This window comes from Cygnus atratus, chromosome 5 (assembly GCF_013377495.2).
Source record: "Cygnus atratus isolate AKBS03 ecotype Queensland, Australia chromosome 5, CAtr_DNAZoo_HiC_assembly, whole genome shotgun sequence".
In the NCBI taxonomy this organism is placed as follows: domain Eukaryota; kingdom Metazoa; phylum Chordata; class Aves; order Anseriformes; family Anatidae; genus Cygnus; species Cygnus atratus.
In genome coordinates, this window is record NC_066366.1 from 39,597,792 (window position 1) to 39,624,491 (window position 26,700).

The 26,700-nt window shown below is 37.7% G+C and overlaps 1 protein-coding gene across 3 annotated transcripts in view; it reads right to left on the reverse strand.

The window, feature by feature from the left end:
- The window catches only part of RALGAPA1 (Ral GTPase activating protein catalytic subunit alpha 1), a 132,127-nt gene that overhangs the window by 103,159 nt on the left and 2,268 nt on the right, over positions 1 to 26,700 (reverse strand). For all 3 annotated transcript variants that reach the window (XM_035539307.2, XM_035539311.2, XM_035539308.2), the window contains exons 2-10: positions 16,236 to 16,346; positions 15,704 to 15,753; positions 14,147 to 14,204; positions 13,560 to 13,603; positions 12,464 to 12,641; positions 10,761 to 10,876; positions 7,853 to 7,991; positions 2,312 to 2,520; positions 1,717 to 1,956 (exon numbers count right to left, since the gene is read on the reverse strand). In XM_035539307.2, coding sequence (XP_035395200.1) covers positions 1,717 to 1,956; positions 2,312 to 2,520; positions 7,853 to 7,991; positions 10,761 to 10,876; positions 12,464 to 12,641; positions 13,560 to 13,603; positions 14,147 to 14,204; positions 15,704 to 15,753; positions 16,236 to 16,346 — 1,145 coding nt within the window. The remainder of the gene's footprint in view (positions 1 to 1,716; positions 1,957 to 2,311; positions 2,521 to 7,852; positions 7,992 to 10,760; positions 10,877 to 12,463; positions 12,642 to 13,559; positions 13,604 to 14,146; positions 14,205 to 15,703; positions 15,754 to 16,235; positions 16,347 to 26,700) is intronic.

Here is a 26,700-nt window from a genome sequence, read left to right on the forward strand (position 1 = left end):
TCAACAAAGTAAATTGAAAATTTCACTGCCAAAGAGACAGATATGAGAATCTGTACAGGCAGATCTACTCAGTGCCCAGAACTGCTGAAATTAAAGCACAAACACTCATCAAAAGCATGCAAAACAAGTGAGCAGAAGTTTCTACTACAGCACCTTTGATTCAGAGGACTTGGAAGAGGGGAGTTAAATCAGTTCTAAATGACAAAATTTCAAGTGTCATACGTTACTGGTAGGCACATATCTTATTTTTATCTAGATGAGATTCAAAACAGTAGCCTTAAACAGTAGCTTGACTCCCTGAAAAGATTTCAAAATTGTTATTTTTAAAAATAATGCATTTGAGTCAGTGTGACGGCCAATTTCTGCCCTCTTCAGGAGGTTTTATGTACCTGCTGTACTGGTAACAAGTAGTCAGAGATCAGGAACTTTTAACATTAGTCAGGTTTCAACGAACTATAAATGCATTTACCAAAGACCATGATGACCTAACTGTATTAAAAAAAAAAAAAAAAAAAAAGAAAAAAAGAACAGATAAACTACATTAACACAATGTTTTATGGAGCCCATGGTGTGAATGTTGAAAACTCACTGACTCCTTTAATTAGTGCCCACTTGACATAAACAATATGCTCTCTCTCCAGAAATGGATGTGTCATCTGAGTATCAAACTAAAAAGTGTGAAGAAAAAGAAGAAACCCATTAAAATGAAGTGTGAAGAAAAAAAAACGAAAGGGTTGTAAATAGATGTATCAATAATTTTGAATCTACATTCAATGCCTCAGGCTCTGTCAACCCGAGTGGCAGTCTAAATTTGGTAACTCTGCTATCTCCTTCAGTAATGCGTCCCAGTTCTTCAACGCATGGGATGTAGTTAAGCTTCTGATAGATAAGTTTCAGTGGATATGCTTCTGACATTCACCTCACTCAAAAATAACCCCTTCATCCAGAAATACTGGAGATTTTGCATGTTTAGTTTTATGTTGTTTAAAGCAATTAGCATCTTGCACTTCAACTGAAAGTTAGCGTATTTTTCTTTAATTTTATTCAGAAAAACCTCTTCACCTTTTGTTCTATTCTCTGGGACATACAGAAAATCTACTTAGTTCCATTTTTCTGCTTTGAACTCAAAGCTAAGTATTTTTGTATTATAGGAAAGACTCAGTATTCTGGCATATGTTCTTAATTTTAATTTGTTTAGTAAAGTTTACATCTGAAAAACACTATTTTGAGTACACTTAGCTAACACTTGTGGTTGCAGTGAAGTCAGAAGCAGAATGCTACCTTCTGTAGCCATCTGTCTCACCCTTCTGATGAATGCTGTCAAGGTAAGGGCATTTGACTGCTCCTAAAACAGCTCTTGAACAGCTGCAGACTCCTACAGCAGGTTTATTTTTATGTTTGGTTATGAGCTCTAATAGCTATGGGGTTGATGCATGAAAAGATCAAACATTCCTGTCTATAGGGAACTGCAAAATCCAAGTTAAATGCTCTAAAGCCGGTTAGGAAATAAATAGAATGAGAAAAATCAGGAATTGGAGATATTCTGATTAAAAGGGAAAAATTCTGAAATATTTTCTAATGCTTTAATTTTAAAGGCAAGATGACAAAAAACATATACTCATATAATGTTCTGGTTAGCAAATACACTTGAAAAAACTCTGACATCGTATACAGTATAATAGTCAATACTCTTCCATTCTAAAGCAGGTTCTTTACCTGTCGAAAAATCTCAGTTAGAAAATTAACATTACTTCTTTTAGAAGAAAAGACTTTGCGGACAATTTCAATATCAGTTAAATGTTCTTCATCAATACTGCAGAGGCTGGAAGAACTTGGTTCTCTCTCTGTTAGAGTACTTGTATTAGAATGAGACTGTTCTGGCTCTGCATTTCTGTCCTGCTTATCAGTGCTGTCATTTTTGCTGTCTTCCCTCGAAGCCATGCTAGCAGCTGCTCTCTGAAACAAAAATTAAAGGGAATTTCCATAATGTATTTTAGCAATACAATTTGAACATAAAATTTAAATCGCATAGAAGAATAATTTAAAACAGTACAAAGAATTAAAAAAAGACAAGATACAATGCATTTCAAAGATTTTTACCTCTACTTGATTAAAACCCAAATGTTTAGCAGATTTATTTTTTTTAAAGTACAGCAAATCCTTCTAGACTGAATTCATATGCAGAAAAATTGTTTAGAAATTCCTTTTTCCAATTCTTCATCAGCTATAATTATCAGAGGATTACATGCTGCTGAGAACACAATTAAGACAAACACATGAAAAGAAGAAAACTTTGCATATTTGGTTTTACCTGTATATTCTTTGGCACATTTTCACCTTCCATCCCAGGAATATGAGGTCCTGCATGAGGTTTTGGCTCAAGCCAGAAAGACACCAACCACCGAATGACAATAACACGAGCCTTAATAAAAGGTTCCTTTGTGCAATATATTGCCTCATTGGTTTCAGCATCTTTCTTAACCATTACATAGTGTGGCTTTGGTCTCATCTGTGGTATATCTGTAAGGAAATGCAACATTTTAAAATACGTGCAGAGAGAAAACTATGTGCGTAAGAAATCTGAAAACCATAACGAATACATGGTGAACATTCAGAGATTGTTTTTTTAATATTTGCTGTTGCACACATCATCCCAAGATGTGCCTAAATGGCTATGATATAGATAATCCCAAGACTAGACTATACGGCTTCAAAAGGTTGTAATTTCTTCCTAGAGAGAGACTGTATCTGTAGTCCAACAGACAGCAATAAGTTTCTGCTATTACAAAGCCTTTAATTTTCCTTGGAAAGTGATTTGTACAGCCTCATTGCCTGGCTTGCAGTTTTTTCCCCTAAAATAAGTTAAAACGTTTTTATATTCTTGTAATGTTTTCAGCCTTTTTTAAGCTATGCGCTACATTTAATATTTAAAGATAAACTTCAGCAAACTCATCCAATAGCATAATGAACTACTTCACACGTGCACTGAAAACTACAAAGCAGTTCTAAGTAGGAAAATAACCATTAACTACACTAGAATGCAGCCTATACAAGAAAATTGTTTTCATATAGAATGAAGGTGATGTCAATTTTTTTATTTTTTAGTAAGTGTTTATAGCTAAGTTACTAAGCAACAATTTATCTGTGACTCATACCAACTTTACAGACATTGAAGAACCCTGTAAATCACTTACGTCCTAATACCAAACCTAGTGGGAAAACAGATGCAGTTCAGAAGCAATGCATTAAATTTTCTAATGCAGTCTTTGAAATCTCTCTGTCTGCAGCAACACACAGTTAAGCCACGTAGTTAGAGATAAGGGTCATCAGTTGTTTACTAATACAGATCCTAACATCTAATCATGCCTATAAGGGGATAGCCTTAATTCCAAACTGCATTTTAAAAGCAGCTGCAATAAAAACAGCCTCTTCTGGCTCTGAAATAGGTGAAAGATGAGTAATAGGACGGTGAAAAATTCTTCTCCAAAGCCACTGGAGTCTCACAGCTTCATCAAATGCCACATTTGCACCAGATAATTTTGGTGGACTTTGCTGCCAGAACAAGAGCACATACAACTTCATGTGATTCAGCTAAAGTACAATTCTAACAGTGCTAACTCCCATCCTGGATTGCAAGAAACACAATGAACGATGCCCAGTAGGATGACAATCCAGCTCTGAAAGAACTCTGGTCATTTGGGGTTTCTAAATCTACAATTCCCTTTTCTCCATCCCACGTTCTATGCAATGCTTCAGAATAGTGTACACCACCTGGTCTTCTACTCCTGTAGTGACAAAGATGCTGATGGTACCAGTGGTATCCCTGAATTTGATACAGAAAAAAACAGAGCGGCAGTTCTTGAAAACCCAACTTGGAAGACATCTGCAGTAAAAGTGTTACAAAAACACAGGGTGGGGAAAGAAGAATAGTTTTTTTTTTTTTTTTAAATGGTGCATAGTCTACATTTCTGCAAGGACATGTATCAACATCCCAGTGAAACTCCAGGCATGTATCAGCAACCTCAATACTGCAAAAGCCATCTCTGGGTTTCGCAGCCCAATACAGAGTGTAGAACACTGCTGTGATACAAATCATTAACAATCTGAAGTGACTACAAGACTCCTGGATATGCATGTCATTTCTCTGGAGCAGTGTGCCAACTTTATTCCTGGTTCTTCAGCGTAGAAGGGCAAGTATGAGATCTGCTCCAATACAAGGAGTTGATGAAAATCTGTCCGAGGACTGAAGATGACATGTTCAGTCAGAACATACCCTACTGCTGGCATTTCAGTATCACAGCTTTTATCTGGGGATACCATGCAACCTCCCCCTCCCTCACAAAAGCAAACAACAAAAACGCAAAACAGAAGGCAAGGAAAATGATGGTCCTGTTCAGATATGGAGAGACTGATTGTGCAGATCGGTATTTCAGCACTGTCTCAACTTGTCTACAGTATGCAGCTAAGTAGTGAGGTATGTTCCATGGTTTTACAAATCTTTGAGTAGGCCAGAAGGCAGTTCGAAAATAGTTATGCTTGAAATCAAAGAAGATGCAAAGTAGCCACACTGCATAATATAAAGTTGTTTCCCGACTATATCTTCCTAATGCCAAGCCAACAGTTGAGTTTTTTGTGTTCATTTGTTTGAAAGGGATCCAGCACAATTTCTGCTGGGTTATGGCGTCATAATTCAAGAGGAACAAATCTGGACAGCAGCAAAGAAATACTTGCCTAGACAGTAGCTGCTTGTCTTCTGACAGGCATATACACTTCTAGGTGTCTGAAGTGAACAAAGCCTACTTGCCACCGTGCTGTAAAGGTTTCCCTGTTAACATTACACATGCACATCACAACAGCTAGCACCAGCATAGAGGATATCCAAGCTGGTATATCTCAGTGTCATTTCAACACACACATACGAAAGGAGTGACAATCTCATCCTGGTGCTGCTAACAGATGACTGTTTCCAGAACACACTTTAAAATAACATCAACTGCTTCTAATGGAAACGTTATTTTTAGAGAAAAAAAGCAGAAAAACTACGTGACTCTTGCATACCAACCACATAAAACTAAGTTACAAATGCACAGAATACTTTTAAACTGTTTACAAAGGTTTTATTTAATACAAATAAAAAACAGTACATTGTTTTCATTCTGTGGAAGACAGCAGCTTAGGAAGAATACTAAAAAAATTAACATCTTACACAGCAGCATATATAACAGCACAGTAAGTGAAAAAAAGGAATTGCCTGGTAGTGCAGTAAAAAAGATGCAAAAATCAGTTCTCTCTGCTATCTATTAGCATTCAGTAGGGTGCGAAGGCTGCAATACTGGCTATGCAGCAACAGCACATAGACAGTATTTTCAAAAGGACAACCAGGAGACATGCAGTAAACACGTCCTTGCAGTACACTGTCTCCTTCTGTAGTTTCATGGTATCTTCTCAGAACATCCTCTCTATACACAGTTCCTCTCAACTGGATTATGTGCTGCATCTGCTTCTCAAATCTATCTTCCTTCAACTGTTTCTTGTATTTGCACATTTCTGTGAAGGCTCCAGGTGAGGGCACTGACCTAAAACCAAAGTAAAACAGAAGTTTACTAGATTGACTCAAATAACACAAGAGAAAATATTCCCTTCCCCCAACTTTCCATTTTTTCCATTCTGTCCTGCCCCCCGAGGAACTTTGTGTAAGCTTGTGTCCAAAAGGACAAGAAGTTTTGGAAGACATACACAAGGCAGAAAATGAAAAAGCTAGAAGAAAACACAGTTGTAATAGCGGATACTTGCAGTTTTGACCATGCTTACTTTGTAAGTCAATAACAAGCTTAAGAGAGCCATATGGCAGCCTGCTTTTTTGTTTACCTGTAAATGAAGGAGCCCTTCTAAACGACTTAGAAATGGAACAGATATGTACATTACAATGATGGAAGTTAGAATTCCCCTGAAGTCTAACTATTGTAACCATAGCTCTTACTAAAGTTTCCAAAGGACATATTACTGAGTCTAAATATATGTTAAATGACAGTCAAAACAAAACAAATCCATACTCCTGTACTGTACTGCTCTTCTAAGCCTGTGAGATTCATGAAGGAATTTGGAGGAGGCATACTGTTAGCTTCCTGTAACTGGAATGTCCATTACTGTAACTGATATGTGTATCTGTAAAGCTGCCTTAACAACAACAAAAAAATCTGCATCCAATATACCATCTCCAGCAAAGCCCCTGTATTAATGCTTGCTTAGTAAAACTGTTCTAATTTGTATCTTGTGACTTTTCCTAAATTAAATATTAGGTGAGTAGCATAAAAAAATTCGGTTTTCAGCAGCATGCTCCGTGTCAAGGTTTGCACTGCTTTCTGCCTGAAAGAGCTATCAATTTTGTTCATAACAGGCAGATACAGGATTGTTTTCAAATAGGGTGGGGAGAGGCATGCCAGAGAAGAATTTCAGAAAGGAGAAAATCCTATCCCACTTACCAATGTTTCTGTTGCCTTCATTACTGTTCTTTTCCCCCAGATCCTCAGAATTGCCTCTGACTTTGCACAGTTTAAGGTACTGACAGTAGTTTTGGAGATCTGAGCCCATTTCTTCTTCTTCCCCATTGTTCAAAACAGTGGAAGTTTCTTGTTTATGGTTCACAGAAAGAAAGAACTACAGTAGCACTTCTGTGGAAGATTCAATCAAGACCTCCAAGGAAAGAAATTGGTTCCACGTATGTTGTTCCAAGACCTCAAGCAGGTTTGCTTTCCCAGCATTGCTATCATTTTACTTGTAGCCATTTCAACACAAACTCTTCAGTATCTTCACACAACTTTTCTTCTACAGTTATGTATAACTGGATTTATATTGTTTCTTCTCCCTTAGATGTCCGCTGTTTGTCTTTCCCAGGAGAACACCCATCCCAGGTTTCTGAAACACTCATCTCTGCAGAAGGCCATAATCCAAATACATGTACATGGACTGGCAGAAAGAAAGACCTTTTCAACATGCTTCTGACGACTTGATTTTAGAAGCTGGAATTGTGGCTGGAGAGATTGCTATTAATCCTTACGAGACACTGCATCAATATGCAAGAAGAACAGTGAGGTACCCATATTATTCAGGCAACAAAATGGCAGCTGAAAGCCTGAGCTGATGATATTTTCACCAACAAGAGTCTTCAACTCCGTTGGCTTACAAGACTTTGTGCATGGGTGCATGCAAATGTGAGACAGCAAAATCAGGATATGCAAACAACATCCTAGTTTAGAATGGGCTAAAAACCTCTAAACAAAACTCTAGTTAGGTTTGCTTAGCAAACACCTAGAATTCCAGTCTTTATATGGAAAGATGCATTTTAGCATGATCAGCTTAAAGACGGTGTTAAAACCTCACTTCTTCCTCCTACTGCAAGCTCTTGACAAAAGACAGTTGATACAAAAATGCAACCAACTTTGCCCTGACTGAAAACTTGAGCAAACATCGTATGATCCAAACACTGTGATTCTGTACAGATAAAGCCAACATCCCCCAAAGAACAGCACACTACACCTCTTATCTCAACAGAATGCTCTTCTGAGCATAACTTGCATCAACAACAGAGACCACATTAAAGAACTGTTTTACAACATTTAATTTACCTGAATCAGGTTAATACAGTAAGATTGACTCAAACTAATGAAGTGTTCAGGTGCTTCCACAAATAGAGAACTGAGAACCACAAAACTGAAACCATAACATGTTCTTTCATAAGGAGCACTTTTGGAGAATATTCTTTACAGGCAATGTGACTCAATCAAAAAAACTGCTTTGCCATATTCTGTATTAGAGAAAATGTAATGATTTTATCAGCTGTGTTAACACTTACCAAGTATAGGGTTATATAAGCTGGTCTCCTTACAGATGTTTGGGAAAATAGAAGGCAAGTAATATTTCTTAAAATTTGAGAATAAAAATGAAAATCCCTTTTCCTGGTTTTCCTTGTTCTTCCATTCTAAACTCTTAACCTTAAAAGCAAAAGAAGAAAACAACTGTTGGGTAAAGTAAACATCTAGAAGTAGAAGAGAAAGATGACTGATGAAATTGTTTCTTTATACGTTATTTCTATGGAACAATAACATATATTTTAATAAACACTTTTTAAAAGGGTAGAACAGAAATTAACTGGTAAATTTCAATGAAGCAAAGACTGTTTCCCCTTTAAAAGGAACTTAAACACATCAAATATTGAAACCAACAGAAATGCATCTGTTTTTATAGTCATATTAGGTAAGTCAGGAAGTAAAGTCAAACTAATTGTTTGGTTTTAATATTTCAAAACATTCATAAGAAAAGGACAATTACCCATGCTACTCTGAACATTTGTTTTGACAATTTGTTTTAAAACATTTTGACTAACAACTGTCCTTGTATTCATTATAATAGGTATTTGGATTCATCTCTGCGTTTGGCAATATGAAACAACCCAATTTGTCAATTGCAATTAGAAGATACAACTTTAAAGTTGAATTATACAGATCTGCTTTTGGATTATGAGTGCTAAGCCCTCCTCATTACAAAATGTTTTCCTATTGAAAAGCATAAGTTCTTCTCAATAATAAACTCAATATCCAGTTTCTGTTTTTGTCCTGAAGAATGCATCTGTCTGCAGAGTTGTGTAAAGTCTACTACAAACAAATTAAAGGAAGTTTTCAGGAAAGCACCTTCCCCAAACACACCCTATTCCTTCCTCCAAGTCCACAGTTTTATTAATGATATATTTTCATGACAATAAGCCTTTAGGATGGAACACACATACATACACACACCCCAAAACAGTCAACAGAATAGATGACTAACGCATAGGAACTAGTAACCTGAAGTCCTTTTAGCAGTATTAATACCAAAAAGGTAGCTATTCATCCTGAAATTTTTTGCTAAAGTTTTTTTAGAAGCACTGAAGACTCCAGCATTCACACAGTGAATAAGTTCTGTGACACTTGTCTGAACAACATCTAAATTTAGATGTAATGCTACCACTTTACTAGAGAGAGGACAGTTCTCTTCAAGAATATAAGGGGGTAATTTTAGTCAAAGTTAACAGCCATCATTAATCTACAGACCACAAGTATGATGGCCTCTATTCAAACTGGGAGATGCTGGAAGCAATTAAATGAGGCTGCAAATTATTCCAGTACTGTGAGTTCACACAGGAAGACAGATAAAATCAAGTCATGAAATGTTATACTCTATGTTGACAGTATCTGTGCCACCGTCCAGCCACTTTAGCATAACCTCTAAAAGCATGAAGAACTTATAGATTGGTCTCCCATTGGGTTCTGCTGTGTAATTCTGACCGAGAAGGTCAGTGCCCTGGAACACCTACAGACTGTCATACAGCCAAGCAGGTTGCTGAGCATAACAGCAGAGCAGGCTTTGAAGCAGTGTGCTAACTGGCCAGCAAATTAATTATATACTAATAGCTTAGCCAAACAGCTTTTGATAGGAGCTCCTGCCATGCCCTGTCTTAAGCATCTGAAATACTGACAAAGACCACGGAAGTGTTAAAGTACAAAGGGAAAGACATAGTGTGAGGTAGTAAGAGACACTTGAGTTGCGTGCTGTGGACTAGATACTTACTCAAGTCTTTATTTTCTGTTCACCGTTTAGTTCTATAATCTGCCTTCTAGGTAGCTTGGAACATGTACGATCTTATTACCTAGTTTTCACAAAGCAATGCCACTATATTATGAGTATAATCTCATCAGTGCAGTTACTTTCAAGCAGAGCTTAAGTCGTAAGCTTTGTCAGATCTGAAGCATTCCAAATATTTACTGCTTCCCACTGCTTCTGTTTTGAAAAGGTTCACTTGCACAGCTGTACCAGTAATCCCAAACTCTGTGTAGCATACTGTATTACACCTAGGTTTACAAGTCTCCTAGAACTAAAGCCCCAGAAAGTACGGTTAAAATAGCTACAAGAGTCACAGCTTGATCCTCACAACAAGATCTGGGCAGCAAATACCTTGTTGATCAGAAAAAGACACAAACTCTTGCTAGAAAGCCATAACCTCTGTACCAGACTCTCAACATACCCCGGAGTATTTCTAATAACTAGAACTTTCCAGTAGCTAAGAGTTTCCATTAGAGAATGGAGAAGCTGTACATATAATCTCATGTAACAACATCAATTCTGGAAAGAGATGGAGGAAAAATACGATGCTGAGCACAGATACACTGTCTGTCCCAGTTTTACAGATCACTGAGTCTGAAATCCTATTTCCATTTGGTTTTGCCAGCTAGCCTGAGTATAAGCCTAGGAAAGAGGCCAGCAAAAGTTTGCTCAGACTTGTTAAAACCCTTATCACAAAAATCCAGTGCTTTCAGTTACAAGTTTCCCCTTAGTTTGAAAAACAAAATCCCTGACCATCAAGAAGCCTACACTATAAGGAAGGGCCTAGTTGATCCTTTCACTGGTTGAAGACAACATGGTGAGGAGACAGAAATGGGAAGAGAGCTGGAATCTGCATTTCTTGCAATGACTGACAAGCCTGTTTTTTAATCCATGCTTCAATCTAATGCAGGACCCTGTGGTGAAAGGTCAGTTCACAAGACAACTGAGGATTTTCTAAGAGACTGGGCTTTTCATGAAGGACTTGGTGGGATGGGGAGAGATGTTAAACTATTTTTATATATGCTTGCAATATAGGGAGTGCTCATAGCGAATTATTCGCCTTGTAATGAATAAACAGATGTTAGCTATTTCATATTTATTTGTTTGAAAACTATAGAACATACCTGAATTACTATGTATTTCAAAAGCGCTTCTAAGAAATAGCTTGTTAAGTCTTCTTGTCCTTTATCTCCTGATTGCGGAGGAACAAGTGGAGTGATTTCCTCTATAGTCACTTGAGCTATTAAAAAAAACAACAGGTCTACATTTATACCATTTCTTTCCATACATAAATATCTACCAAGTAATGAAAGTAGAAACGTACAGACACCTACAGGCAAAACATACTAGCTCAAACTTATTAAATTTCACTAAAGTAAGAAATTAGTTCTGTGTTGGTTTATATCTAAAAATACAGAAGATAAATAAATTCTCCCTATGCATCTTGGGAATCTACCTGCTAAAACACAATTTTTCCAAAAGGCGTTATCAATTCATTATCTGCATAAATTCCAAAATGGAATGTAATGTTTGTATTTTACAAATGCCAAACCTTTATGCAAATTAACTGGTGAATTGCTAAAGGAAGAAAATAATGAAAGATATAAAGTTTTAGCTTTATACTTCCTTTGCCTCTAAAGTGAAGCTAGATAGGTATTTATTTTACTCTTGATCCTGCAGTTACATATTTGCATTACACCCTTTGTACTCTGCAATTCTGTGCTGCCTACATCCTGTTTAGATTTGTTCCTCCTTTCCTGCTGTAGATACGTACACAAGATAACTCTAAAACAGGACTTAATCTAGCAAACTTTTCTCTGCAGAGCTGAAATTCAGCAGCTAGCATCAGCTTTCTTTCAGTAAATTTAATTAACAATGAAGGAGACACTGTTTGCTTCTATAAGCAATGCTTGCATCAGCTCTGAAGCACTGGGTAGAGATAGGGAAAAAAGTAACAGCACCTTCTGCTCAGAAGAAAAAGTGGTTAGCTTCTTATTTGCATTTGTGTGAATGTACAGTTTGCACTTGACTACCCAATTCCAAGTCATCAATAAACCTGAAATCCTAACAGGTACACGTAGAGTTAGGAAGCAAGTTTCCCTAAAGCTACAAGTGTCTGATACTGATAGAGTGAACAAAGGAAAATTTGTCATAAAAAAATCGTAACAGAAAAAAAATCATCCTTACTCTACTGACTACTCAATATTGATCACTCAATTATATTGGCATTAAAAAAAGTGTAACAAGCTTATCTCAGAATGTTCAAGCCTTTCCAATGATGTATACCTTTCTGATCTCATGTTCTGCAATTTAAAAGGTGCAATTTTTTTGGAAAATGCCTTCTGAGCCATAAGAATATTGCAGCTTTAATTGCCTGGTCATACACAGACACAGTGGGAAGATCAACTGTTTGGTTTTACAAGTTGCCTTAACAACTCCTCACTGTCTTGAAAGCCATAGCAGAAACTACTATTTTTTTCTAACCCCCTAGAATAAAGCCAAAGCAAGTGCAACAGTTCAGCACAAGCAGAACATGCCTATGCAAGTTTTCAGTAGATGCAACATCTGCTTGTAATTCTTAAAAAAATAAATGAAATTGGTCAATTTATTTTCACCTACCATGGGCTGAGCTACCATTGCCGTATGTTTAAAAAAAGCCAGCAACAACAAAAAAGGACAGTGTTAATATTCAATAAAACCTCAAACTATCAGGAAACACATTAATAGATCCATAATCGTCCTGGGTACAAACACTGCTTCAACTTTCCTGCTCTGTGCTGAGAATTGAATTATGTGAAGAACTGAGTAATGTTATCAAATTACTTACTTTCCTGAACATTAAGAGGAGGGTTAATAAGATTATCTAGTGTTCGGGGACCATATTCAGATTGTGGTGATGAAAATCCAGGAATTAAGCAAGAAAACATCCATAATTGTTCTCTACTACAGTTATTTTGAAGTGCTTGCAGCCACAGTAGAAAGAGACGTACACCCTCTCGACGTATCTTAAAAAAGAAAATGGAACAAGTTAGCTTGGCCCAAAGCACTTTGACATGTCCTGGAAGGAGGAGAAGAAAGGGAAGGGTAGAAAAGATGAACATAGACAGTATGGCCACTAGCAGAGCCAAGCTAGCACATCTGCAGGTCCTTGATGAAATGCAAGGACAACCCCTGGCATCTTGGCACTGCTGTTTGTCCCAGAGTCTTTCATAGGGCTTTCCCTGAAAGAAGAGGAAGAAAACCAACATGCATCTAGACATTTGCTTGAACACAGTAGTGCAAGACGCCATCTGAATTTTTCAGAAAATCCAAATAACATCATAAGATTTTTAAACACATTTGTGAATTAAAACAGCGTAGTGAGCTTTTTTTTTTTTTTTTTTTTTTTGCAGCAGGACTCCTTCTACCCTTTTTCATTCCTTCTTCAAGGGAGGTGATGGAGTCCTAGAGCACTCCACTCCTGACTGTCATGCTGGAAAATTTCAGCACCAACCAAGCCTGCAGATGGTTTACAGAGAAGTGGCACAGTTGTTTGCTGCTATACCAAAACTACATGGGCAACTTTTGTCTCACGGTCAACTGTTATTACACTACCCATTAGTCTCTTTGACCTAGATAATCTTCCACTTTTAAGAACCTCAGCTCCAAAAACAGTTTCTTTGCCCCTAACAACAAATGATAAAGGCTTACTTCTGCTGTAGTACAAAATCCTTCAACCACTTGCACAATTCTTGGCTACTCTGTATAAGCACATTACTACTGTGAGTAGTTCTACTGAAGATAATGATTAAAAGTCATTACTTCATGACACACAAGTCATGACCTCACTCCTGTGATTTTACCATAAAATTCACCCTTATATTCTTACTTGTATTTTTAAACATTTTAGACAAAATTAATTAGTATATAACTTTCTCAAATACCTTTAATGAATTTCCAGTATGAAGAAGCTTCTTTAAAATCAACCCTGAAAAAAAGAAAAATTTGTTGTTGTTCTTTGTCAAGTAAGATGTCAGAGTTCTCGGTCAGACTTGATAACATCTTTTAAACAAGTCCTTGGCAATCTCCAGTTTAATCTTGGTGAACTTTTTTATCTTCAGGCAATTCTCTCAATGCCAGAAGGAAAAAAAAAGATCACCTTTCATACCTTCCTTATAACCCATAACATCTTTCCCAAAGAACTTCTTGGGAGGTATACATTAAACGTAGCCATAAATGGGTAACTCTAACTTTATAGTTATTAATGTTCTTTCTCAACAGCCCAACTTTATTTGTACCTAGAAGAGCATCTTACTACATTGTTGATTTTTGTTGTTGTTTCATTCCACACATGCACACCCTGCCTCTTTTTTTTCCTCCCCCCTTATCTTGCTACTCTTTCAAGACTTTAATCCCTGTTAGGGCACTTACAGGTTTATGAAATGAGTAGTGCGAACTAAGAAAAGAGTAGTGTGAAACAGCTACTAATAAAAAATAAAATTAAAAAAAGGAAAAAAGAAAATTAACTTACCAATACTATGAAATTGCCATCTCTGATGAATCCTTTCTGGAAGGAGTTGCAAAATTTTCTACGAAAAAAAAAAACAACAAAATGGAACCCACAGACCTATGTTGCAGATATCACAAACAGAAGGCTAAGAAGCACTCTCACCAAGGCCACGGATCAGAAGCTGAAGGATTAATTTACAAAGTTTCCGCACTGCTTTCTTCGGAAGCATTACTGTCCTTTCAAGATAATTCCCTTCCTAAAGTTAAGAAGTCTGTCAGAGCCTTTGGGCTATCTAGCAAGTCCTGTAGACTTCAGATGTTACTGCAGTTTATCTGGCTTCACTGCCTCTGCTGGATATTACTTCTTGCAGCACTGGGAGCGGAACAGGACAAATGTTCACAACAGGCTCTATTAGGCTAATTCCACCTTTATAGTGGCTTAAGCAAGCATGTTCAGCTGTGAACTTGCCTCTGTGGCACTGGCAAACATTTGCTTCAGACTCCTCAACAGCGAGGTAAAGAGCTCCAGCAAAACAAAAAAGGGCGGAGGTGGGGCAATAATAATCTTAACACCTCTGCAGCTTTCAATTCAATACCATCTTTCACATAGTAGGAAACAGAACAGTAACAAAGGCACTTCAATATTTATGTCCAAGGCATTAACAGTTTGTAAACAAGCTGATTTCCCAAACAGATTATTAGCCCTGTCCCTCTAGAAGCCCGTGCAATTGCTCCCAAAGCACAGGTCACCTAATACAGGTGACCTGGATCCTTATGCAGGATTCAGGGAACAAACAAACTAGCTCTCTTCAGATTCACTCCCCTTTTAACAGCCAATCCCACAGTTTTAAGCACCAACATACATTACAAAAAAAAACAAACCAAAACAAAAAAACCCTCTTGAATCTGTGTCCAACATTGTAATAAGCGTTCAGCAGCTTTCAATGAAGTATTCTTAAAAAATCCTGATTCCATGATCAAAAACTTCAATCAAAATAGAAAAGAAAAATGACATTAAGTTATTTCTAAATTATGATCTCTGATCTGAAATGGTCTGATTTTATTCAGTTAGAATCTAAATCATTTTAATTAAGTCAGGCTATGCTTTTGGTAAGGATATTGTGAAGTGTTATTTTCAAATCATAGATCTCTCCAGAATAAAAGGGACCTATAAAAACTAGCTGTGCAGCAGCAATCTTATTATTATGAGAACAAACTCAGGGATAACATGCAATCAAAAACCAAAGATCAAGAGTAATCAGAGATCACTTTTATAAGAATTTCAAAGTGTATGATACATGGGGAGTGGGAGGGGAACACCACCACAAAAACAAATTTGGGAACCATCCACAAATGTAGAAAACATGTTTCTTCCGTTAAGACACCTTCCTGAAACAGAGCAAGTCAAATTCTTTTTCTTTTTACATTAACCACATATATTCAACACTAAGCAAAAGGAAAAGGGAATGCAGTTAAGCATAAAGCATATTTCTATGTGACTGCAGGATAGCTATACTGTTACTATTCAACAGGACTAAATTCAAAAGTCAAAAACTCAGGAATATTCAAATTATCTTACCTCAAAAATAAAAAGAATAGAATCTAATTCTTCTCTCTGAGACTTGTGACCTAGATGCAATTAAAAATAAATAGAAGATACCAAAACGAGATTTAAGGAACACTGAAAGAGATCCTTAAACATATAAAACAAAGACATTCATTTCTACAACTTTATGAATTATTTTGTATTCCTTCTGCAAATACAAAGCAGAAGTATATTTTGATTTGTTATGATGTAAAACATGTACAGTTTATATAACTTTCTATTATAGCATCAGCAGTTAGCAGAGATTAAGTTACACGCTATCTTGTGAAGCAAAGCTTTCTGTAATTCTGCAGGCCACCAAAAGCCTAATATCTTAATAATCTTCCTTTTGCAAAACTGAAAAAACAGCCAGAAAATAAACTCTCCTTCCTCAATCCACACTGCATGCATCTTTAGTTGCTCTGCCTTTATTTGCCATGTTAGTGCTTACATGTATTTCTGCATACCTAATGCAATTTGTGATCACAGAAGCGCAAAGACAAAGTGTTCTATTTGAAATACCCACCTTTTTGTTTAAGGCCTACTTCAATAGTCACAAAGTTTTCAAAGAACACATAATATATATGTGAGAAATGTAGGTCAAAAAACTGTTTGAGATCAATTGATTCCGCATTGTCTGAAAAACAGAACAGAAAATCATTTTCATTCTTCTTCAGATATTCAGTCACCCACAATATACTTTTATCCAATAGTAATAATAGGAGATATTTAAAACAAAAAAAAAAGTAATTATTATTGCTAAAGAAGTCCTTGAAGTTTTCATTCTTTTAAACAGAAGCCATATGAAATTCCATATGGCATGCCATAAGTGCCTTGCAAACTTCAAAACAGGGAACAGCATCTTCTTGCATGACTGTAACACCTGCAAACCCCCGTGATGAACCAGAATTCCACCAATACTAGCACTGTACTTATGAACACTTGTGTGGAAATCCTCAAAGAAATACACAATGATTTATCTAGATTAATTTTAAACCCACTGTTCTAACTAATTCTTTCATACCAATACATTCACTGAATCAAAACGCAGTCCCTGCTCTGATATTTAACTGTGAAAAACTAGAAAAACTAGGTGGCAGAAGAATTGCAGGGAAGCACACAGGAACAGGGAGGCTGTTTAAGTATTTTAAACAGTGTTTACAGTACCACCAATTCAATTTTATCACAAATCCTGCCACAAAATTTTCTAATACACATTCAATTTCTGCAGCATCCCGGCTTTCTTGCATTGTCTTTCACAGTCAGTGTGGTGGAACCAGAGTGCTCTTGAAGATAGTGCTATGTTAAAAACTAAGGTCAACTCTTCGAGCAAGGTGGCTTAGCTAGCACTAAACTTCGCAGCCCAGGGAGGTAGGTGTCTTCCTGACCATCTACAGGATTACCAAACCTTCAGTGTTGCAGACCACTTGCACACTGTTCACTGATCAGCAGCTGAACCACTAATAGTTTAGAGTCTGCAATATTACAGGACAACAAAAAAACATTTTGACTCTAAATAAAGTGGCCCGTGATTTGCAGGAGGTCAGGGCAAGTTCTTAATCACAACAGTTCTTAATTTTTGGAAATTCCTAAACTCTTTAGGAAACAAACTAAAGGCTTGCCTAGATAACCAGCTGAACAGTGAATCTTCATTATCTGTCTCACCATCACTGTAGTGACACTTTCATATGTATAATTGGCGCTGTGGAAAAGCCCTGTGTCTTTTCAGAGCTCTGCTCTGGGAGGAATTTCAGAGAACACTCCGCTTTAGTTTCTAGTTATCTGTTTAATAACATGTGGTGTCAGTCACCTCAGAAAAGAGCCAGAGGAGCACTGCTGACCTACGGCGTTACCACTGACACCTGATGAGCACTGAAAGCACACCTCCAGAACAGACACAGCTCAGGAGTAGGATGCAAGTCAAAAGGTCCTTAACTTTGAAGCTTTTCTAGCAAATGAAATTCACTCTTTTCTTCCTAAGATCCCACACAATAGCATAAACAAAAGGAAGTTTATGGAATTCAGTTAACCACTGGGTGCTTGCAATAAGTTCTATTGCTTCAGGATGCAAGGAAATAAAAACAGAACTTTTGAATAGGAATTTTGTCCTGTCATTACCTGAAAATAACACGCACACTTTCTGTTACTGCTGAAAATTGGCTTTCCTTTTAAAGAAGGGAAAACACGCTTGTTGGTCTGAAAGGGCACCGTTTGCCACCTAGAGTAAAGGACAGCTTTTGCTCACCATCAAACAACACGCTTAGCGGTTCTCTAAGTTACTGATCAAGAAACTTGGGACCTTGGCACAGCTGGACCAAGAACCTCAGCAAGAAGAAGAAAAAAGCAAGCAGATAGAGCACAGAAATAATGACACAGACCTTGGAAGATTTTGGTCTGGAAGTCACCTTGTGTGGCCACCTGTGCAGATGGTTCCATTTCACTGCTGCCCCTGTGCTCAGCACAACCCATGACTGCAACAGGCACAAACATTACTGCTCTCCTTGATGACTTTACCAAAAACGCATCCCTTGCTCACCATTTGGATTTACCTAACTTCCAGCTATACACTGCTGTGCTTTTCTCCATTAAGAATCTGATCATTTTCGCCAATGAAAGTGTTTCTAAAACTTTCAGTTCACCTTTATCCTTGTGATCAACCAAAAGATACGGCTTTTCAATCCTCTCACCTTAAACCATTTTCTTCAACCCAAAGCCATTTGTCTCTTCTCTCTGCTCCCCCAAACAATCACAAATGCTATGCAGAGAGGTAAAAACTATTTCCTCTACAGGGAGCACATGCATGCCCCTTTCACACAGCCTTGAACTGGGAATTTGCAGCAAGTTGCTTGTCTGCTTTGGCTCCTTTAACTTTCCTGCCTTCCTAGGGGAGATGTAGCCATTTTGCATAAAGTGGGATTACACAGAAACAGACTTGCCTCCCTAGCTTACAATTTCTTTTTAAACAAAAGAACTTTGTATCCTCTTACCACAGCTTCATGCAACTGACACAAACTAATGTGTTCCTTGTGTTCTTGGTACTCGTGCCCAGACGGAAAAGAAAAAGGACTCAAAAATAGATCTGGCACCACCTAGAATAGTTTAAAAAGTATCCCAGAACAGGAGAGGGAAAAATGGGGCAATATATTTTACTGTACTCCAAGAACATAAAAACCAAACCTTCAACTATACAAAAAATAGTTCCAATAAAATAAAATCCAGATTTCCAGCATCATTTACAGAAGTTTTGCCAAGAAAACTTAATTTTCTTCATGCTTCCCAATAGAAAAACAAAAACACGGAGTTTTGATTTGAGTTTTCCTTACTACTCTTCTGTAACCTAAAAATTGGTACAAATCTGATCTCTGCATTAACTGTGTTCTTTTTAATTTTTTTTTTAATAAAGGGAGAAAGTTACATTTAAACACAAAGAGACACCATACAACTTCTCTGTCCTTCCCTCCTCCCCTGAAGCTTTTATGAAAGCAGCAGTTGTTTTTTCTAGGTCCAGCACTAAGCAAGTAAATTAGCATTTCCTACGGAAGTTGTAGAAACTGTATTCTGTTTACAAATTCAGTTCTATTTTGTTGCACGATACAGAGAAACAAACTAAAAATGGAAGACAACGTCTAAGGTAGCTGTACAAACCTCACCACAAGAGCAACTGAGTATCAGATCAACCAGAATTCAGGTTTCCATTAAATCCGTTAAAACTTGGAAGTTGTACTGTTCCCCATCTTATAGACAAGAGGCGTAGCACAGGACTAAATGAAAACAAAACATCAGAACCAAATAATAAAAAAACTTCACCTCTCCTATCAGCTTCCATGCTTACATGCAACTATACTTTTAGGAACTTACTTTCATCTATTTTCAAATGGCCAACTGCTCTTTCAGGAACTTGGTTTCATGTATTTTCAAATGGCCAACTCTTTTGAAGGTTAATTGTTCAAACTTTCCAAAAGGTTACATTCTTTTCAAGTACCTCAGTAAGCTATGCAGACCTCAGTGCCTGGAGAGGCTGACCATTTTAGGAAGAGCAGTTCTAGGCTTAATTCTGCTACACAACTCTGCCTAGGAGTAAGTGTGTTTTTGCTCAAAGGCTTTAATTACGGTTCAATTATCAGCATCTCCCTTTTTAAGGAGGAATAATTTTTACCCACAGAAGTAATTCAGGATTTTAATAAAAAAATCCTTTATATCAAGCATTTGAAGAAGGATACAAACTGGATGGTATACTTAGAATTCAGTACTTCGGCATTCTAAGTCCAAGTACCATCCCAGAGAGCTTAAAAAAAAAGTAAGAAAACAAACCCCACAAACCACTGTTTTGTCAGACGTAAAACACAAAAAGCAACAGAGACTTTTACTGTATATTTAAACTTGTACAGGCTCACCTCAGCAAGACTCTGGAAAACTTTCATGTTTACAAATGTAACACCCCAATCCTCTGCAGGACAACCTCAGCGAGCTTTAATACAACTCTCCTTACCTATTTTGTTTCCTACATATTACATTATAAATGATTATAAACTAATCTGCAATATCTGTTGCATATTTATGAATGGGTTGAGTAAGCAAGGGAATACTATGTAGATGACTGCACCTCCATGTGAAATTAAAATCTTATACAGATAAAGCAGGTAAACCTGAATTTTCTGCACAGGACAGAACTTTAGTGGTAAACAACCTAGTGAACTTATAATAACCACAACAACAAAAAAAACACCACACACAGATCTTAGAAATACACTAACTTTTTCTAAAGAGAGCATTAACACTCACCAGCTTCACACATAGCATCACAGAAATTTACTGTAGCAGCTAACAGAACAGTCTACCATTATTCCAAGTTGTGGTTCATTTTACATTTGACTTTTAAGTGTTAGGGAATTTAATAGTGTGTTTATACTACATGCTGCCACAGTTTGATAGATAACAGAAGCATTATCCTGTCTCATTCAGAGACTCGGTGGCTTTTAAGTCACTTTCCCTCATCCTCACCCAAAAACACAACACCAGTGACAACTGCAACAAGCATGACCTGGAAGACGGCCAGATCTCTAATTCCATTTCTGTAAAGCAGAGGCCTGCCACGGGCTGAGTATTCAGTATCAATTATCATAATAAATTGGTGGCTTTAGTAAGCAAGAAGTTTCTACGTGTCCTAAATTTCAGTTAACATACAGGCAAAATATCCAGCAGAACTTATTCCAAACTCCCAAGGTGGAAAATTTAACTGCTGCTTTATAGCAAAGCAGTGCAGAGATTCAGTTACATATAAGCAGTCTCTGGAATATCAAAATATGTAATTTTAAAAGGTTAAGTAGAAAACATCTGGAACTAACTGATGGCTCTGATATAGTTAACAGACTGAAAAAGCGAAGAAGAGCTGATGGAAACAACCTGGTTTGCTCTAACAGTGCGCTACAAGTGCACTTCTATTAAACAAGGGCTGCACCTTAGCTTTATCGTAACAACTATTCGGCCAGACAATTCCATTTTTTGGAAGTAATTTTGTCAAAGAAAATATTCTTGAGGGTTTGGGTACTGAAAAAAGAACATACTAAAAGAAATCTTTTAATGGACTTCAATTTTGTGTTGGACAAGTCTGAACTCCAGATCATGAGAACCTTCTAGAGACAAATGTACAAGGCAAAACCCATGAATGAATAAGCACATTAACAGCACTAATGAACATGGTCTACGTACAAAGCGTTGCCAAATTTCAACACCAGTGCTCTATAGGAATGAGCTGCGCAGCTGACAGCTCTCCAGCCTAATTGTTTCAGGTTGCCGGCAGACTCCAGAGGAGTTACAACACCGGTGAGCTTTACAAAAATACTTCCATGACAACTCAGGCGTGCTCCAGAAGGTAGGTTTTATCTGAGTAACTTCAAACACTTCCACAGCAGTATACTTATTTCCATTGCGAACTGCCACAAGCTGAACCCACGCAGACCTTTCCCTCGCATCCAAGAGGTCAGAGCCGTCCCTTTGTCTGGTCTGGGACTTTGATCCGATTCCAGCCCTTGTCCTTGCAAGCCGGCAGCACTGGCCAGCGCTGCTGCCTGCAAGTCAAGCGGAACATTAGCCAAAATCCTAAAGCAAAACACTTCTTCCCCCTGGCTAAAACAGATCAGAAAGGGTTCAGGCTTAAGACTGACAGAACACCAACTCTGATGTCTTAAACTGTACCTAGCCTGCAGCCAAACCCATGAATACCGCCGGTGACATGTCCTCCGCAGTTAGAATTACCAGGAGAGGGAAATAAAAAAATACACACAACTCATGCCAAAAATAATACAGCGCTGCATATCCACAGAAACTTCTGGAACAGTTATCTCCAGAGGAAATTCCAGGCAGCCAGTTTGCTGCAGCTCCCCACCCGCCTTTCATCTGAACAGCCGTAAAACATTTTTTGTTTCTTACAGTACATCAGCGATACTCTAATGAACGATGTTGACCATGTGCAACACCAATGAATGTCATCCAGCTGAAGCATTAGGGCTGGCTGCCAGTGAGATACATTTCTTAAATTAAAATCCCTTTAGACAAATGCAATCTTTGTCTAAGTATATTGTCTAATATTGAGAAATATATCAGATAATGTCAAATATAGACTGTCTCATTCTGTCCTGCACAGTTTGACCCCTCCCTTTCAGAGATCACTCACAGGAGATGTCGAGCACTAACCAACCACTGGGAACACCGAAACCAAATAACAACTAAGAAGATCCACCTTTCAAACACACTGTTCTCTTAGCATTAAACCTTAACAAGCATGCTCTCCATGGCTCCAGAGATACAGTGTATTTTAAAGGTATCAGACACAAATAAAATAATTTTTGAGAAACAAAATACTCCTTTTTGCTTTACCCTGGATTGACAGATTACAGGCCTGTAACTCCTCCCCTACCAAAAAGGTAGAAAAACAAAGGATTTCCCTTAAGAATTCAGCCATAAAAGTAAATCCTAAACTGAGCACGTTCATTTGTCTTGCTTGCACAGAGTAAGACTATGCAGAAATCATTAAAGATATCAGGGTTTTAGCTTTCTTTATATACATGTATTTAAAATTCTGACTGAAATCACATATTCAGCCGTAGCAGCAACATGTTTGGTACCACAACCAGAAAAAAAACAATATTGTCAATATTGTTAAGGTATAACGGTATGAAGTCAAATACCTAGCTGCCGTAATTATTTACAGAGATCCCAAAGCACAGCTTTAACAATAGGACAAATCAAGCATGATTTGATGCTTGAAGAATTACTAGAATGAACTTCTAAGAGCTATCACTTTAAAACCAGAGAATCTTAATTATGTTGTTACTACCGTTTATGTGCATATGCACAGCAAAAGGACCTCTTTGATGCTGAGGACCAATTAAGCAGTGCAACACTGATGATAAGAAAAAGGCAGTATTATTTCCATGCTATTTCCTCTTAACAATCCCCCATAATGGCCATTAGCTGACAAGGCTGAGCCACTTCCACGCCGTTGGCAGCAGAATCCCACGCCATGCTCCTGCTCAGGGTTCCTGTGCTCTTACCACCAAAGCAGCTCTGGGTAAGCGCAACTGCCACAGCCTTCCCGGTGTAGAGGAACCAGAGAGAAGAGTTTGATTTAAAAAAAGTCACATGCTGACAGAGACAGTGCTAGCAGCCTGTATGCTTCAAAGGCACGTCCCAGAACTAATTAAATAAAGAGGATGATCAGTTCTCTATAGGAAGAAACTAACCCACCTTAAAAGCATCAAGTCTCTCGAAAGAAGATAGTTCCATCTGTTTCAAGAAAGGTACTGCAGCGGCAACACACAAAGGCAGATTACCTTTGCTCAGAGACTGATAAATCGCAGGATGACTTCTTCAATCTCTTTCCAATTTTTCATGGCAGTTCTTAGCATTAACAGCGCTTATTACTACTTGGAGGTTTCCTCCAGGCTTTGACCTCTATAAGGAAACTTAATGTCTGTGACATGCATAAATTGGTCATTTATTATATTTACTTTAACAGCTAGTTTAAATAATTAGGAATTGGTCACCTAGATTTCTCTGAATTTTCCTTGGTTGCTTAATTACAAAACGGACTGAATAAATATCCCATGAAAAAAGCCATACTGAGCCAGAGCAGAGAACCAGGATACTGGACTGAAGTGGCAAAAAGCAGATTCTACATCACGAGTTTTTTTTTTTTGTTTTTGTTTTTGTTTGTTTGTTTGTTTGAAAAAAAGGCAAATACATTTACCCCCCACTTTACCCGTACCTGGTAGACAGGCTAGCACTCAGGAGCTCCCCAAGCCAAAATCTTCGCCTGTAACTTCAAATTCGGTAGCTCTTAATAGGCTTTACTTCCTAGTCTTTTTCATGTATGTTTCCACATTTTTCACTCTCTATCCCTCCAAAAAGGGATTCCAAAGATTTCTTTTTACATTAAACTTTTATTCTTATCTGGGCCACTCCCATCTCTAAATCCTCTCTATACTGACTACAGCAACAAGACTAATAATGCTGCAGTGATATTTTCAGATAACTTCACTACTGTTTTATGAAGACAAAGTTTTCTGTATACTTTAGGCAGACTAATTTGCATTTTTGACTAAATTTAAACTGAGCTGTCAACAACAGTATTTTTTTTCTTGAAATGATACAACTCACGGGATTCTAAGTTGTCTTGTAAAAGGCATTTACGTAATTCCATCTAATGTGCACTATTTTTAATTTGTTAAAAATAAACGTCGCCTGCCTTTGTGCTATCCGGTCACTTAGCTTCGTATTATGTTCTCTGAAACTGTTCGCTCTCTTCTGGTCTTGTCTAACAACCATATGATCCTAGCTTAAATATTTTTAGATAACGTCTGACTTGCACTGCTGCTTTGTGGGATTCAACTGTCCATCTTTCACTGTAACAAAATGGTTTGTATGTGTCTTCTTTGGCTAATAGATAACAATCAGTCTAAAATTCCTGACCACTCTGCCTCTTTTCATGACTATTTCATTATCTTAGTAATGTCTTAATGGAAAACGAGTGCTTTTGATGCCTTGCTAAAATACAAGGAAGATGAAGTAGCACTCCTTTCTTCCTTGCGAGTCTTAACCATGAATCTAAGGCCATGTTTCAGTTTATTGTCGCTGAACCGAACACTAAAATGCAGAGCAGAAAAAATAATTCTGGTCCAATGCACTTTGCCATTTATGAACAAGAAACACTTCTCCCCATTCTCTGCATGCAAAACATCCGAGAATTCTCTTCTTGACGGTCTTTTAGTCTCCGATACACAGAGGCTAAGAGCAATGAACAAGACAAACAATTTTTCATTAATGAAGATACCAAACAGAGATTCCATTCCTCTCCCCCAGACAGCCTGCTGGCACTAGCTCACTTGGCTCCCCTGAAGCACATGGAAACATGCTGATTATTATGCTGGGGTGTGTGTGAGGCGGGGGGAAGTTGTCACTGAAGAAAAAAGATAAACAGGAAAATGCAGCACTAAGCTGCTCAAGCTGCAGCATGGTGTCTGCATCCAAAGCCATCTCAGGCAGCAGTTTGTCCCATGTGGGCACATTTCTTTTCTTTAATCTGGTCCTGCTGACTAGTCAAAGAAACAAATGGAGAAGAAAAGGCATAGAGCTTACACTTTGAAGGCCTGTTTAGGGAGGAGAAAAATTTAAGGAATAAAGCAAAGATGTGATCACAGAAGAAAATGGACTTCAAATAATCTGCACTACACTTCTCTTGCACTCAACTACAAATTAGAGAAGTATCCCTCTGCCCCCCTTACAAAAAAAAAAAAACACCTTGTTTTTGTACCTTGTGGATCTAAGATACGCCTGCATAACAATAAAAGTTTGTAGATGGATACAAGACAGACAAACTGAAGAGCAGTGTCACACCTTTCCCTACATACAGTCATACACTGAATTGCATTCTCCCAAACTTAGAGAAAGCATATGTGGGAGCTGTGCTAAAACAGCCAAGAAATACGCATGTGCGGTGGAAAAAGGGGAATGGCCATCACATGAAAACATGTCCCAGCAGACTTCGTCTGTCCTAAAGCCAGTAAGCAGAAACCCAAGATTAGATAAGAACATTTGCTTGACACAGAGCTCACAGCTTGCATCTCACTAAATGCACCTGACTGTTAACAAACCTGAAGGAAAAATCTTGTAAATAGAAGACAAGTTACAGAAACACCAAATCCAGAACAAACCAGATCAAAATCAGACAAATATAATGTTTTGAAGACTACAGCAAACTGGAAATATTCAGCATGCTTTACCCAGTGTACTGCCTACTGGGGTTAACCCACAACAGCCAGGAAAACTAAATTCAGAGCTGTATTTAGTTTCTTTATAATGATCTTTCCTCTTAAATTTCTTCAACTGATTAAGGAGCTAAAAATAAACATAAATCAACATAAAACAAGCCACAACTGGCTCAGTGCAGCTAGCTAGGACGAGTTCTAAGATCCTGAGTGAGGCAAGAGGCTATATCTGACTACTGAAGTGTCTGGGATAGCTCGCTACAAAACTATTCTCCATTTCAAAAGACATAATTACATTACAGAAATAAGTCATGAAGCAGCAGTTGCTGCCATGTGGGAACAGCTGTTCCTTCAAACACTAATACAAAAGAAAAAAGAGAGCAAGAACCGTTTTCCTTTGAAAGGAAAGAATTCAGCTTTGCAGGCTGAGGACAATCTACTTAAATACCCCCAGACTGTGGGCAGAACCCAAAATAATCCATTCAACACTCTGTTCTAAATACGGAATGCAGTTGCCCTTGACCCTGCTCTGCTCACACATTAATAAACTGTCAGAAACAACCCATACGGTTACTGAACTCGAGGACCCAAAACATGCTCGAGAGGAAGCTGCTTTTTTCAAGGACAGCTCGATGACAAGGACCTAGATCTCTACAAACACCTCCAGCTAGCAGATATTTTGGAATGGTTAACTCTGCCTTTTCCATTAGGCATGTTACTGCATAT